Source organism: Lissotriton vulgaris, chromosome 8 (genome assembly GCF_964263255.1).
Source record: "Lissotriton vulgaris chromosome 8, aLisVul1.2, whole genome shotgun sequence".
NCBI lineage: Eukaryota > Metazoa > Chordata > Amphibia > Caudata > Salamandridae > Lissotriton > Lissotriton vulgaris.
In genome coordinates, this window is record NC_141696.1 from 139,301,743 (window position 1) to 139,317,422 (window position 15,680).

A 15,680-nucleotide genomic window follows, 5' to 3' on the forward strand; every position below is an offset into this window, starting at 1 on the left:
GCCTCACGGGAACAGTCCAGCCCGAACTGCCAAGCCATGCCTTCCCTGGACCGGAAACAAGCTTCCTGTGGTGGTGGGCCCGAAGATGTCCGTTAGGATTGATAGCCAAATGTAAATTGTTAATAAGAGGTTAATGAAACCCTAGAATTATCACCTGCGAGTTTGGAACAAAGGTTCATTTGTACTCCCCTATATCACCTATCTGAGGGTCAGGACTGTGAACTGTGTCTTAATCCTTTCAAGGCCAATTATTGAGCACCATTTCCATTTGGTACTTGGAATGGTATAATAATAATTATAAATTAATCTTTATTCAGATGCAATCACAGCCCTAAAAGATAAAACAATTTATACAGAATACCTTCATTACAAATCCATAAATATTTAAACAAAAAACTCCTGATTTACATCCTATTAAAAGATTAATCCACACAGTAATCAATCATGTCTTGATTGCCTAGCGCTATAAGTGGGCCTCAGAAAGTTCATTACTACAAAAAGAGCATACTCATTGGGCACAAGCTGCAAGTACAGAAGCACCACTCGTACTTCACTGAAGTTCAAGGATTTCATAAAGGGGATGAAGGAATTGCCTCCCAAGGTAGCTAAAATATTTACATACAAATACAAAATGTAGGGCATCTTGTGGAGGCCTAGAATCACAGCCACAGGGCCCTCTCAGATTTTTTTTTTTTAAATACATTTTTATTAGGAAACCTCAGGATTACATCATGTGCAAAGCAAGGAAGGGCCAAAAGGCCATCATACATTATCATCAGATGTCAAAATATCTTGCAACAAAGGATAACCACACTGCGTTCTCAAGCCCGACTGGCAGTATTAAATCAGGATTAGCGACCAAAATTACCCACAGTGTTACAGGATGGGTGAGGATTCCAATTTATAATAAAGTTGAAGGATCAAACGAAAGGCAATATTACGATACCAGTTTCAAAGCTATTTACGTACTAGGATATTAGCCTTCAATTGAACGTACCAATGGGAGAACAATAGGTAAGTATAAATCCAAGAACAAACCCACCAAACCACAGTGACCCACTCACGAAGCAAGCAATGTCAACAGGATCTCGTAGCATAAAGGGACACAAACAATGATCCTCCCATGGAACCCAAACCCCAGACTCCAACTACAAGAAGATAGAAAGAGGAAGATCATATCATAAAGAAACAATTAGGAAGAAAGGAAAAGCGGGCCATAGAGACAAAGAAGAAACAAAAAGCACGTCCCACCCCCACCCTGCATGCAGCGGAAGGCCACGGCCCCCCCCTCACCCCCCATAGGCATGCCTGTCACCCCAGGAAACCCCAAAGAAGGGAAAATAGGAGGAGGGCCCAAGCTCCGGCCCCTGACACGCCCCCCCCGCCCATCCTGAAAAAACCAAGTGAGCCCACCATAATGGAGGGCAAGCAGCAATGCACAATCATCCCAATCACCCCTAGTCACCATCATAAGCAATGTCATCATCCGGCATCAAAAACATCCATCGAGCACGTAAGTCCAAATTCAGCCTTGGCCGGTACGAGCTAAGGCAGCAATGCGTCGCACATCGGGAGGAAGCAGGGTCAATGAGTCCACAGTCCCTTTTGGAGCCAATGCAGCAGCACGACTGAGCAAAAAAGTCCACACAACAGTGCAACTCCATAGCATCCCAGCCATCGAGGAAGGCGGGTAATGCAAATCAGGAGCGTTAGTAGCCAGCCGGAAGGTGTAGAAGTCAGCAAACATTGTAGATCGGCCACACGTCCCACCAAGTCCGTTGTCCAGTTGCACCCACTTTAGAGAGTCCCCATTGTTGACAAACCGGGAAAGGATGGGCTCTGGCTCGATATCTTGGCCATCCGCCTTTGTACAACTCGCCGTCGCCTGCGAGGAAGCAACAATCGTCCAGCGACTGCTCAGGGTGGAGTGCAGGTCTTTAAGGGCCAGTAGGACGTCTCGCGTTGTAGGTTCCGTCGCCAGTCCACCAATCTATGTGGCGCACTTCTCTCCCAAGGAACCCCAAGGCAGGCGAGGAAACAAACCCCTCCGAGAATTGGAAAGTCAATGGCCGCCAACAGCACAACAATGGGTCTTATCAGGCACACTCACAATCGATATCACCCACCGTGCTGTAAGGCGCTTACCAGGCGTGCCCGAGAGCTCCCTTAAAGCAGCATTGCGATGGAGATCCGTCGGCCGCCGGCAGTATCCGGGGTAGGTCGGGGCTGGAACGTTCGGCAAGAAGTATCGCCGAGTAAACAATCAAAACCAGGCTCCGGCGAAAACCTTTGTCGGGCCGCTCGAGGGGCGCCAGCGCTAATCTTCAATCGGCAGTATCCGGCCACGTCCAATCACGATCCCGGTCTGGATCACTGGACGAAGATGGCCGGCCGGAGCCAATGTTATTCAGTCGCTCGCCGGCTGCTGCGCCACTCGAGGTCCCGGCTCACGCAGTGCAAGGGCCGGGAAGTTTGCGACGATGGATCTTGGCCGTGGGAGACCGATTTCGGGCCGGAGTAACACTGCCGAGCTCCGTAGGCAGTCATCTGTACGTGGCCGCAATCAGGACGCAGGATTAATGCCAGGATAGTGCGGGAGGTAAGGGCGAGCGGTGGAGCCGGGCTTCTATGCGGCCATTTTGGCCGCCGTCTCGGCTCCTCCCCGCCCTCTCAGATTTAGTTGAGTATACCCAAACGGAGGTGAAGCTGGTTGAACCAAAATCGGGCCTCCAAAAATCTGTCACTTGGGCTGGTGAGGGTTAAAAGATCATTCTCCATGCCCTGTACTGATTTCATCAACGTGCCCCCTCACTGTGGGTTATTAAATCTCAATATTTTCACGGTGGGAGAGGCATGCTTGAATAACAAATCCTTTACTGTTTTGAGCTCTTGAGGGCTCAAAGAGTTGTGTTTGCAGAAGATGTCAGCCCTGCCTAACCTGGTGAGGGACTCATTAAAATGCGATATCCAAGGAATTTTGAGCGCATGATCTAATGACAAGCAATCTGACATAATGAGGTGGTTAAGCTTGGCGCCTTCCCTGGTCCATATTTTTACCCAGCACAAAGGGGCTACACTGCTACCAGATCGACGAAATAATTTACTACAAGTTCCCTTTAGAGGTAGAACGAGGAGGTGCTCTGGGGGACCCTCAAAATCTGTCTCAAGAACTTGTTTTGGGCAAGCTGTAGCTTGAGCAGCAGGGTGTATCCCAATACTTCACCACCATATAAAACCCTGTAGATACATTTGCACTTGTACAGCTTTAAAAACGCTCCTGGCAACCACAATCCCAAACTCTCATAGCTAGCAATAGCCCCTATTGATTTATTAAACTCTCCCAATTTCCCTCTATCAGCGGTATCCAGTTCAATTTTGCATCAAACGGGGTTTCCAAATATGAGAAAGCTGGGGCCTTTGCTAGAGTGCGGTCCCCCTTGAATGTTTTGGACTTAGTTGACCGAGGGCCAACTTCCAAAACGTAAGATTTTGTGAAGTTGACCGTCGGGTCCAGTCTGTCCAACTCTAGGGCAGTCAGACTGTAGTGAGGAGAGGGCAACTAGTAGACCGTTAATATAAATTGTTAACAAAAAGGGGGCGAGAATGCATCCTTGATAGACACCCCTTGTGCATTTGAACTGTTCTGAGAGGCCCACCCTCTGAAAGTATCTAACCGCTTCCGTAGTATGGCATGGAGATTCATCAATAAATAACAATATACAGGTCAACCCTTAGAAGAGTAAGTAAGTCCCGCATTTTCTTGCGATTCACCCGATCAAAAGTGGATGGGAGATCCATAAATGCTAAAAACATGGTGCCACGTTGGGCTACCATGTATGTGTTGACTAGTAAATAGAGGTTAAGACATTGCTCTGTAGTTGATTTACCAGGATGAAAACTGCACATACGATATAACTTGGTTCGTATCAGCCCATATTGATGATCTGGTCAACAAGACCCTGCCCAGTACCTTAACTATTGTGTCAATAAGGTAGATAGAACAATAGCACTGTGGCTTGTCCTTATCACCCTTCGTAAAGATCGGTATAATAGAGGCGGGTGACCAAGATGGCAGGGTCCCTTCCCTTGCTGCAGGTCCTGGGGCCATATTTCGAGACAATCCTTGTATACCTTGACATACGTCCTTCAGGGAAATAAATAATAGTAGTGTTGCCCGCTATCATTTCGGCCTCGTTGGACTCCCTTTGTTCTGTCCAAAATTATACACAACCTCAAAATGCTTAACCCAATGTTGAGGGGAGGAGGAGGAGGAGGGCGGGGGAGGGTAATGTGATGGCATGGTATCTTGTTGGCTCCAAAAAGCAAGGCCTATTTATGACCTGCCAATAAAGTGTGCTGTCCCTCATCTCAGTAGCTTTAGTGAGCTTATCCCATGCCTGCTTCTATAATAGTTGCCTCCTTTTTTTCAGAGCCCCCTTGTATTCAGAGCGACAATTTGCCACCGCTCTCTATCATGAGGAGACTGCTTCAGAGCTTTCTTGAAATGGCAGAAGGCCTGTGAACACTCTCCATCAAACTAACTAGGCCGGGATCCGACGACAGGAGCCGTTAGCAGCCCAGAGACCTTCTGAACAATTAGAGGAAAAGAGCTTAAAATCTCCTCCGACGACACTAGAGGAATCAGGTGTGAGAAGTTGGCCTGGTATATGATGTTCACTATTCTAGTGAGCACCTTGCACCAGTCCAAACAACCTTTATGGTGATGGTTGTAAAGTCAGCCTTATAGACCAGCTATCCTAGAGGTAGCATGGACAGAGCAGTCTTAGGCTAAACTCAAGAGGGCATGTGAAGCCAGCTGTTTTACCATATGTAACCCCTTTAATAACAAATGAAAGGACACCACTCAGGATATATAAAATATATATGTTATTTATTGCTAAACAAACCATCTGAACTCTTTTTGAGGTCAGAGGTATAAGCACAATACAAGATATTAAACTAAAATACAATAAGTTGCACAAAATACAGTAGGGCCCTAGGGGCACGCTAAACCATATACTAAAATAGTGGTATAAGGACCATCACACGGAAAGTGAATAGGCCTAGGGAATCGCTGGGGCTATGCTGAGCTACCAAGAGTTGGGAAGCAGGAGGCCCACAGGATGTGTGTGCAGTGTCTAAACACACACGGGTTACCATAGACAATGAACGTACAAGTTAGAAACTAGTTCTTTTAGGGTACTTCTGACTGGAATCGGTGAATGTTACTTGAAACTTAGACAGTTGGGTAGTTAATACCCACAGGAGCACCGGAGTACTTGCGTTACCTCACCCACAGGAAGCGGGTGCATAGGTGTCAAAGTGTGTCGGGTTTCTTCGTCGAATCTTATGGAGCCTGGAGAAAGATGCTGCAGGGGACCAGGAGAGAAGTGTCCGGGTGGATCCAAGGGTGGATCGACGATGAAGAGGACCTGAAAGCAGAGGGAACAGAGTCTGGGTCACTAGCCAGTGACCAGGACGGAACCAGGAAGGAACCAGGCGATGTCGCGAAGCAATCAGGTGCTGATGGGAAGCTTGTCTCTGCAGCCACATGGACCAGGAGGCGTTGACGACGACCAGTAGTCAGGCACGGACTGTCCCACGAAGGCTCTCGCTGTCGGCTTCAGGATTGGAGTCAACAAGCCTTGGCAAAGGCAACCCACGCAGGAAAGGAAGTTGGCTTTTTACTCAGACCAGCAAGGTCTGAGGGGCTGGTTCTTTTGAGGGAAGCAAGTGCCAGTCTGGAGCAACCAGACCAGCGGTGTAGATTGAAGGGATCCTCGCCAAGATGTCCATTAGCCAACGGGCAAGTGACCGGGCAGACGCGTCGAGCAGGAAAATGCAGAATGGCCCCACGCAGAACTCGTGGAGTGTGCAGGGCTGATCTTCGGTGCAGATGATGCTCGGGTCTGGGGCTTCTCAATCCCCAATGCACAGCTTCGAGGGTGCCTCGGGTGCTGCACAATTAGCAGGTCGCAGACTTTTCAAGATGGCCGGTCCCACGTCTCTCGTCGCCTCCCCGGTCACAGCTCTGCTGGGACTGTAGATCGGGCTGTTGGATGTCTGGAATTCCGGTTCTTGCCATGCTCAGTGCTCGGGCTCCGGCGGGAGCGTCGACAAAGCAAGTCGTGGATCACTGGGTTGGTGCCTGCTTGTGCAGGGTGGTCACTCCTTGACCACAAGGGAGATTCTTCAGTCGTCTTCTTGCAAAGTAGATCGTTGAAGGTCCAGAGTTTTGTTTCAGAGTTTCAGTCAGGATAAACTAAAGTCTTGGGACTCAGCTCCTACCTATATACCAAATCTAGGGGCTGGATTACCTACCAGGTCCCTCCTATGGGTGGGACCAGGGAAGGGGGTGGTTACACCCCTTTCCCTTTGTCCAGTTTCGCGCCAGAGCTGGGGCTGGAGTGCCCCAGCATCGGTTTGAACTGGACTATGCATGGGACACCTTGTGTGCCCCAGGCAGTGTCTCCTTTCTTTCAGCCCTCCCTGCCCTAATAGACAAGTGCCTGTCTGGGGTGGTGCTAGCACCTCCCAAGACAGGAAACCTATTGTCCAAGCCTCTCTCGCTGGAAGGACTCCCAGCAGCAGGAGGTCAGACTTGTGTCTGTGGCAGCAGCATCCATTTTGTGATGCTGAGGCTCTGGTGAACTTTAACCGGGATTAGTAGGAACAACATGTCTTCTCCCTCTAGAAGGGCGGAATGCTACCCCCGTCGCCAGAACTGGCGAGGGGGTAGTATTCCAAATCGTATGACCCCATTACTCGACATGTTTTGGTAAAGCCAAACCAGAGTTGACATTTAACTGCGAGGTTCATAATGCACTTAAGAGTGTATGGTATGGCAATATCCTAGAACAGCTATAAGGACATGGTTCCGAAAGCTGCAGACAGGCTCAGCTCATGCTAGAGCACCATCTCACATAAAACCAAACACTCTGCCTCCAGGATTGTTAAGGCCTGCCATAGGAGTGACTTATAGGTATATATGTGTCTAGATATAAGGTTAGATATAGGAATATTCCTATATCTAAGCAAGGGGTGATTACACCACCTTGCCCCAGCTGAGTGATCAGCCAGTTGTGTCAATTTGGATGGCCAGCCAGGGGTGGCAAAAGATATGCCGCAGCCCCTTGTAGGCCTTGGATGCACCTATGCCCTGGGTACCTATAGTACACTCTACAGGGGCTCATAAGGTGACCCAATATCCAATTGGAGATGTACCTAAGGTACATGGCATCCATTTTACAGAGAGAGCAGATAGCCTGGGGTCCTGATTAGCAGGATCCCAGGCCAACTAAGTCGAAAACCAGCTAAACACTAGGCAAAACATCTGGGGTAACCATAGTCCGGTATCCAACTTCCTACACAAGGCAGGTGAATAGCTCATGCTGACAGGCTGCAAAAAGTGAGCAATTAAAAAGCCTTGGGGTCTATCTGTGACCACCGTAAACCTCTCCTATGGTCAATTAAAGATAATGATCCTGGTGGCTTACAGAGGCGCTCCTTTCCTCTCTCCACCCACTCAAGTACCAAGGACTGAGGGTTATGGTCTCTGAAGGGGCTGTAGGAGATGTTAAAAGTAATCAAGGGCCCTCTCTGGAAAGCTAAAACGAAAATAAAATCGATAATTGTGTCGCAGCCCCTCCCTTTGAATGTATGACGGGAGTTGTAGCTTGTCTTGTTTAGTCATCTTGTCTAAAGTGAAGACCAAACTGTGGGTGTGTTAAAAACTATTTATTTTTGCACCTTCAGTAGTATCCTCCATATGATAGCCCTCTATAATCGTGCAGATCGAATTACTGTAGGTAGGATTTAGAAAATTTAAATACAGAAGACCGTTAAAATCCCCTGCCAGGATAGGTTTGTCTGGGGGAAGGCCCCCAATAATAAATCAATGGCACCACTCAGGGCTGAGAGGTTTGATATCCCACATGACCACCTTTTTGCATTGTAAAAATTAATCAAAACCAGGGGAAAAGATCTCCTCGCAAACAGTTTAAAACCCTGAAACACTAGTGAGTCCCACTTTAACTCTTTAATGGGGCCACAAAAGTCCAGAGCAGCAAAAGTAATTAGACCCCCTATCACTTTTCCAACACTTGAGCTTACCACTGGGCAAAAAAAAGTTTTATACTGCTCCAGAAAAAAAATGTTCTTTACTTCCCATGTCTTTTGTAGGCAAATAATGTTGAAGGACTTAATGATTAAGATCCAGGTCGCATCTAGGAATTTTGCAGACAAACCTGCAATGTTGCAGGAGACGAGTCTTAGACCCATCCCAATGCCATGTGGCAGGCCTAGATGAGAAGTTATGGACCCAACTACGGGTGCAGAAGCCCCAGGGGGTGTGGCCTACGGGGCGGTACACAGGTTCTGGGGGCGTATGAGATGGGCCATGGCGATTGAAAGGGGAAAGCCCGCATGATCAACTAGACCCAGTGGTGTGGTTGTAAAATTGTGCTCCGAAGTAATTCCAAATCAGTGAGGCCCCTAGGGGAGCAAAGTGATTTGGGTGTGCCAGTTGCCCTACTGGGGCCCTATCGACACCACCATGGAAGGCTGTCCCCCATGCCAGGTTCTGTTAGCTGTGTGCCTTTTCAAGCGGCTCCTGAGCCTTGGATTTGTCTTTTTTTTAAGCTGGTCGCGTTTCTTTTCTTCTCCCCCTTTTCTGTTTGCGCTCCTACTTGAAAAGTAGGACCTCCTACTGGTAAGAGCAGGAAAATCCAGAACTCTGAGAAGCTCCAACTCACTCCTTCTTATCCCTCCGAAACTGAAAAAGAAAACCACTCCGTACCGATCTGTTTCCAGCAACGCTCCCAGGATGTGGAACGCTCTCCTTACAGTCCTCAGATGCAACCCCTCCGTTTCCTGTTTCAAAAGGGACCTGAAACTCCATCTCCTCAACAAATACTTTGCTGACCAACATCAACAAACCTAGACTTCAATATCCGAGCTGACTTCTCTCTCTCTTGACATTCAAGGATAGTTGGGGACCGGGCTGTGTTAGCCACCTTAGTTTGTTTTCTCTACCTCCCTTGCTCTGTTTACCTATTTTTCATGTTGTATTTTTTATCTCTGTTTTGCTTCCTCACCGCCTTCCTACTATGTAATGCAACTTTCTTATGTTTTTTCTATGTGTATGTAAAGCGCTCGGATACCCATGGGTCAATCGAGCGCTATATAAAACATATAAAATAAATAAATAAATGGCGCCAACAGAACATGGCATGGGAGGCAGCCTTCAATGTAAAGAACAGGCCACACCTTAAGGATCCATACCTTTCTTAACCAGGAATACGTGTCCCACAAAAACATTTGCCTTGAAGAAGACCTTTCACATTACAACAACCCAGGACCACTCCAGACCACCCCAGAAGATCAAAACACGTCGGCGTATACCTAATTGAGACCAAGAGCTTGCATCATTTGCTACTGTCAGTGCACAAGTGGCGCTGCACAGAAATCGTAATTCAGGACGATATACCGGCCTAACACCAAAAGCTCTGACCTTCCAAGGGCCACAGAACAGTATCAATATGTAAATAAGAGAGAGGACCAAAGGGAATTAGGTCCCCATTACAAACAGCATAAGGACACTAGTTACAATACTAGATGTTTGTTCACATTTAGGATTCATCCTCAAAAGTTTTGAGGTGTGAGGAGTTTGTAAATATGGCGCACGGAGGAACTTTGGGGTTGGAGTTTGAGAGACCGCTCCGCCACCGCAACGCCTCACGATACAGAATGTGGCATTCTGGGAACTGTAGTTGCCGTGAACCGGGCAACACACAGGAGGCGTTACCATTCAAAATGCAGAGGGGCGGGGCAGATGTCCTCCCATCAGGACGCAGCAGGACATTCAAAATCAAGCATTTGCTGCGGTTCCACTTCTAACCCTGGCGCTGAAGAAGGCAGCATTTGCCGAAATGCATTCGCCATGTTTCTGTGTGCTTTAATTAAAGCTCTCTCCAAGTGCTTCCCTGGTGCGGCCTCTTTCTTTCTGTTGGGAGAAGCTTTTGGATATTGTTGCGTGGTTTTCCAGTACCGCGCCAGAGGCCCCTGCAGCATCAAGTGACCTGGGACTACTGGTACCTGCCTCGGCGGAACTTTTTGTCTCCACTCACCTGGATATCCCTGGTCCACCTTCAGGTTCGGAGAAATATGGGGCGGGGTGGTAGTCACTGACTACACGTTGGACAAGCGGATTTCCTGCCTGTTCACCGCTTATAACTTTCCGGAGACTTGGAGGTTGCTGCAGACAGGGACGGGAGGAGAGAGCTTGATTTGGCGCACGGAGGAACTTTGGGGTTGGAGTTTGAGAGACCGCTCCGCCACCGCAACGCCTCACGATACAGAATGTGGCATTCTGGGAACTGTAGTTGCCGTGAACCGGGCAACACACAGGAGGCGTTACCATTCAAAATGCAGAGGGGCGGGGCAGATGTCCTCCCATCAGGACGCAGCAGGACATTCAAAATCAAGCATTTGCTGCGGTTCCACTTCTAACCCTGGCGCTGAAGAAGGCAGCATTTGCCGAAATGCATTCGCCATGTTTCTGTGTGCTTTAATTAAAGCTCTCTCCAAGTGCTTCCCTGGTGCGGCCTCTTTCTTTCTGTTGGGAGAAGCTTTTGGATATATATATATATATATATATATATATATATATATATATATATATATATATATATATATATATATATATATATATATATATATATATATATATATATATATATATATATATATATATATGTATTGTAGAACTGTATGTTAGTCTTTGTAAAGATAATATATGTGCAAGGTGCAGTATCACATGTCTAAAATAATGTCATATACCAACTGTGTTGTATTGTCATGGTGTAGTATGTAAATAACCCATGTATATGTGAAAATCTGTATATAAATTTGAATAAGTTTAAAAGATAAAAACTTGTTCAGCAAACTACGGGCAAAAGAGTATTATTGAAAAATGTTTTATTTAAAACCAGTACGGGGCATCATATTCTAGTGAAAAATTACCATAAGTCGATAAGTCCATTCTTTGAACTTGAATAAGGAGACTCATGTAGATTCTTATTCTCAAATAAATGTAAATTCATGGTCTTGGAGGCATACTGCTGTTGATAGTCTACTTTGATTCTAGCCTCCACAGTCCTGAACTGAATCACTGCCCAATAGGAGATTTACATAATATTAAAGGCATTGAGGAAAGCATGGGGGATAATCAGTTGCTTAAGTTTTTGGAAACTGCCAAGGTGTTCTTCCCAAACATGAGGAGTATTTCTCTAGACATAACCTTGGAAAGAGCCCTTGTCATTGAGCATACATTGTCTTCAATTCTTTCTGCAAGCTAATTTAGAGATATTATAGCTCTTCTCTTCGATGAAATGTTTCACCAGCATCTTGGAGCCTCGTCTTCAACTTTTTGAATGTGTTGTGCCTCAAATCTTATGATATCCAAAAGGATGTTCTAGAATATTATCTCCATTGAAATGGAGAAAACGAGGGGAATGGATGAGCTACTTAACAAGTTGAATGTTGTTTCCCTGCTGTGTTCATGAAAGAAGTGAATATTGGGATTTCTGCTGAGACCTGCAGACAGGCACAATGCAAGCATTTGGGCACTCAGTCTGACGCTTTGCTTTTCCAAACTCCACTTTTATGAGCTTACTTGGCCTCCAGGGAGGTTAAAACTTGGAGAAAAAGTCACCATCCGTGGCCTTCAAACTGACACCACAGCCTCTGTGAGCGGAGGTTGCAAGATAGAACGCTTAGGATTTCTCATTGTTTGTGCCTACCCCTTACTGAGACTGGCCATATATACAGAGGTGGTACGGAATGGAATTATACTGGGATTTGAAGTGAAACCAGCATGGCCTAGTGGAAATTAAATCACCACAGGGCAGCAAAGTAGACCCGGGCCATTGTTTACTGCATGCCGGAGGGCTGCATAAAATGTGGGATAATAACAAGGAGCTTTTCTCTGGGAGTGTCCCCTCTAGAGCCTTTATTTCGCGATCATGTGGTGCTCAGAACATCGGTTGCTTCATACAATGCACCATTTCCAACATGTGCATATTTCCAGCATCTGCAGGACATCAGTAGTGGTTCTCGACAAGCCGGACCTGTGGCTTAAAGAAATCTCTTAAGGAAGTAGCATTTGATTTACCCAGAGGAAGAAGTAACTGCGAGGATACGCCTGGCCCACACTTTCGTCATTCAAGCTTCCTAACAAGATGCTCAACAAAACTAAACAAACAACTTCCCAAACTAGTTGTTAGTAAACACCTCATCAAGAAAACCATCAACAGCTGTGCTACATACTGTCATTGAGGGATGTGAAATATGAAGATTGCATGTTAGCTTTCAAGAATGGGATTCCACCTTCTTCAAAAAGATAAATAACACTCCACAAGACAGAGAGGCCATTATGTCCCCGGATGACTTAGCACTGATGCCGGGTCACAACCCATCCCCCAGCAGGAAAAATGCTACAATTTCACACCAACTGTAATATCACAGGCGTTTATACCACGGTCCAGTGCTGTATGTAGAGCAAACTACCCAGAATGTAAAAACTGTACAGCAAGGTCTAATGTAAATTCCCTAATGCACCATGCTATTTGGAGGTGGGTTGTAATGCGAAAGACCTAAAGTTGACACGATTAGACACCTGCTAGGGGATAAGACATACGTGCAATGTGTAACCATAAAGACAAATTGAACTCCGTCTAATGTGGCCTGAATGGGGTAGGTAAATAGAGCAGTGTCCTCATAATTTGAGCTGCCTATGGCAGTCCTCTGTCCAACTTCCCTTTATATGTTAACACATGTTAGTTCAGGCCACCTTCTATAACCCATATGATGTATGTTATTTTTGAATGATGATGCTACATCCATAAGAAATGCTCTCCATTCATGTTGCTTGTTTACTATACTTGAGAATATATGAACCATATTTTTGCCTTGATGGTGTATGCAATCCATGAATCGTAGTAGGACTTACCACATACATGTAATGATCCCTGACGTAAACACCCATAATTCAGACAGAATATTTATGAATTATTTAGCATCCTTTTGGTGTGCTTCCCAAAATGCACCCTGACTACCCAACTGACATATTAGTTCCACCATAATACTTGCCTATCTTGATATAAAAATAAAAATTATGGGTATCGTTCTTGTACATAAGGCGACTAGTTTTTGAAGAGTGTTTCCATTAATGTAGTTTTGAGCTCTTACAATGTAGAGTTTGCATGCTTTTAATGATCAAATAATTCCTTGCTGCTCTTTCCATTAGCGTCCTGCCAAATCTGTTGTTCTTGCATATGCTAACCAGGGCTACTTTTCTTCATCTTGCTACTGCTTAACATGCAGTGCCAGCTCATAAAGGTCAAATCTTGAATAATCTCGGATTCTGAGATTACTGATTCTAGATTTTTGGCCTGTACCTCGCTGACATGCAGGTCAAACAAGGTGGCCATATTTTACTATCCATACAACTGGGTTTAGCTCCAGGGGGGGACTGTTGCTGCCGGACTGTGTATCCTTTCGCTCCTATCCTTAAACCTCTCCACAGTAGGCTGCTCAACCTACAATTCAATAGATGCATTTCTTCTTCATTACAGATGCTCCAATTGTGGGATCACTGTACTAGGAATTGACATGGATGATTTTTTTTTTACAGCACGATTTCACACTACCACCAGTAGTAAATGAACTGACCTTTCCCAAGGGTCCTTTAATAGTTATTAGTGGCCTCTCCTTTAATATGATATTTAATAGATACTTGAAACTACTATGGCATGTGGAGGCCTGCTTTAGGCCTTCAACTAATGGAGTACTTTTTTGCTTGTTTTTCTGGAAACAGCATATCCCTATCTGCCCTTGTTAAGAATAATTTCATAGTCCAAGTGATTACCCTTAGGGTTAAATGTCTGTGGCAAAAGGTTGACTATTCTCAAGTTAATCAACAAGGTTTTTAGGATTAAAACACAGATCCACTAAATGTAGTAAGGATTTTTAGATTCATCCATTAACAATATTGTTTTGCCACTTGTACTATTTGAGACTGACTGCCTTCTCCTCATCTCTCCCTGCCCATTCCATGGGCGTGTTCATCTCCACTTTGCACTGAGCACAGCATCATCCACATTGTTGGTCACTTTATGCAGCTACATGCAAAATTGGTTTGAATACATTAGCATAATAGAATATTGTCTTGAATATATCTACTTTAATTGAGCATCCTTAAGAAATGACTGAATCTTTTAAGTTCGTGAAATGGAATGATATTTCCAGTCTTGTACCACTTTGTGCTACAATAGTTCTTCGCTGCATCATTTAAACACTGCAATCACAGGCTGTTTTTGTTTTTCAGGTGTCATTAGCCCTAGAACCTTTATCAGAAACATATGACAGCTGCACTTCCATCCCTACCACAGATTTAAGTTCAGAGACAGCTTTCTCTACCCAAGGACCCCATCTTATCATTGTTCCAACACAGCCACAAAAACTCTCTGGAACTACTGCGAATGGGAAAGAATCTGGAAGCAGCAGCAGAGCCACTACTCCTAGGTAACTATGCATTTCCTTATTGTTCAACTGAAATTAGACACTTGGTTTCTTTTTTGATTTTTAATGTGTGTGTACCTTCTTTGAGCAAAATATTCTGACACCTCAAAAATGAAATGATGCTTATGTAAGAAATGTGACTTCTTAATAAGGTTATGTGACATGCCAGCTCTATAGAGGCCAAATAAAAAGAACAGGCTTAGAACATTTTGATCAACTTCATAACAGCTTGATTAAGCCTATCAATCAATCAGTGGATCTGTATAGCGGGTCTATTCACGCAGGAGGGTATCAGGACGCTTGAGAATCATGAGGATTCAGGTGACTGAGTTGAACAGACAACTAATACTTTACCTCGCACTCGTAAGGCAACCCTAATCACAATGGATTTCTGTTAAAGGAGTGTCATGTCCCAGTGCCTACTTGGAGACAACCCCTGTGTCTGTGTGTAATACTTTGGTCAGGTCAGGTGACCAAGGACATTCCCATCAATCATGTTCCGATTGTGCGAAAAATATATAATCCCCCAACTACTCCTTAATTCTTCGACACCCTAAACCATGGCAGCCTTTTCTACCTTCTTAACGCTTCCTTCCTAGAACCTTAAAAACCTTTTACTACCCCTTGAAGGACCATTCCCTGAATCCTAAAAACCCTACCCTACCCCACCCTGAACCCTCAAAAACGCCGATTATTTCTACCCTTCATTAAACCCTAAAAAACCTGTACTGCCTCATAATGCTACCTATCTCTAATTCTAAAAAACCTTTAATACACTTTTACTCTGCCCATCCCTTAACTCTATAAACCCATTACAACCCTTTTATCCTATTCATGCCTGAACCCTACTAACCCTAAACCACGTATTAATTCGACTCTTCCCTACCGGGACTTTAAAACATCTTATTTGGCTGGTAATAATACAGAAAAATTCCTTGTGGTCAAAGTTTCTCCCCACCAAGCTGAACAACCTGAAGGCCCACTATATATGGTCTGCCAATCTCCTGTTGAAACAGACCTCACAATTCTTAATAAAACTAGTGAAAATAATTTCAGCAGACCTCGACATGAAGGTGCTGAAGGAAGAATCCCATGGTTGT

General features: G+C 45.2%; 1 protein-coding gene across 1 annotated transcript in view; it reads left to right on the forward strand.

Moving 5' to 3' along the window:
* C2CD3 (C2 domain containing 3 centriole elongation regulator) overlaps window positions 1-15,680 on the forward strand; it is a 607,356-nt gene that overhangs the window by 89,217 nt on the left and 502,459 nt on the right. The window contains exon 4 of the mRNA XM_086933829.1: window positions 14,387-14,583. Within this exon, the coding sequence (XP_086789955.1) occupies window positions 14,387-14,583 (197 nt within the window). The remainder of the gene's footprint in view (window positions 1-14,386; window positions 14,584-15,680) is intronic.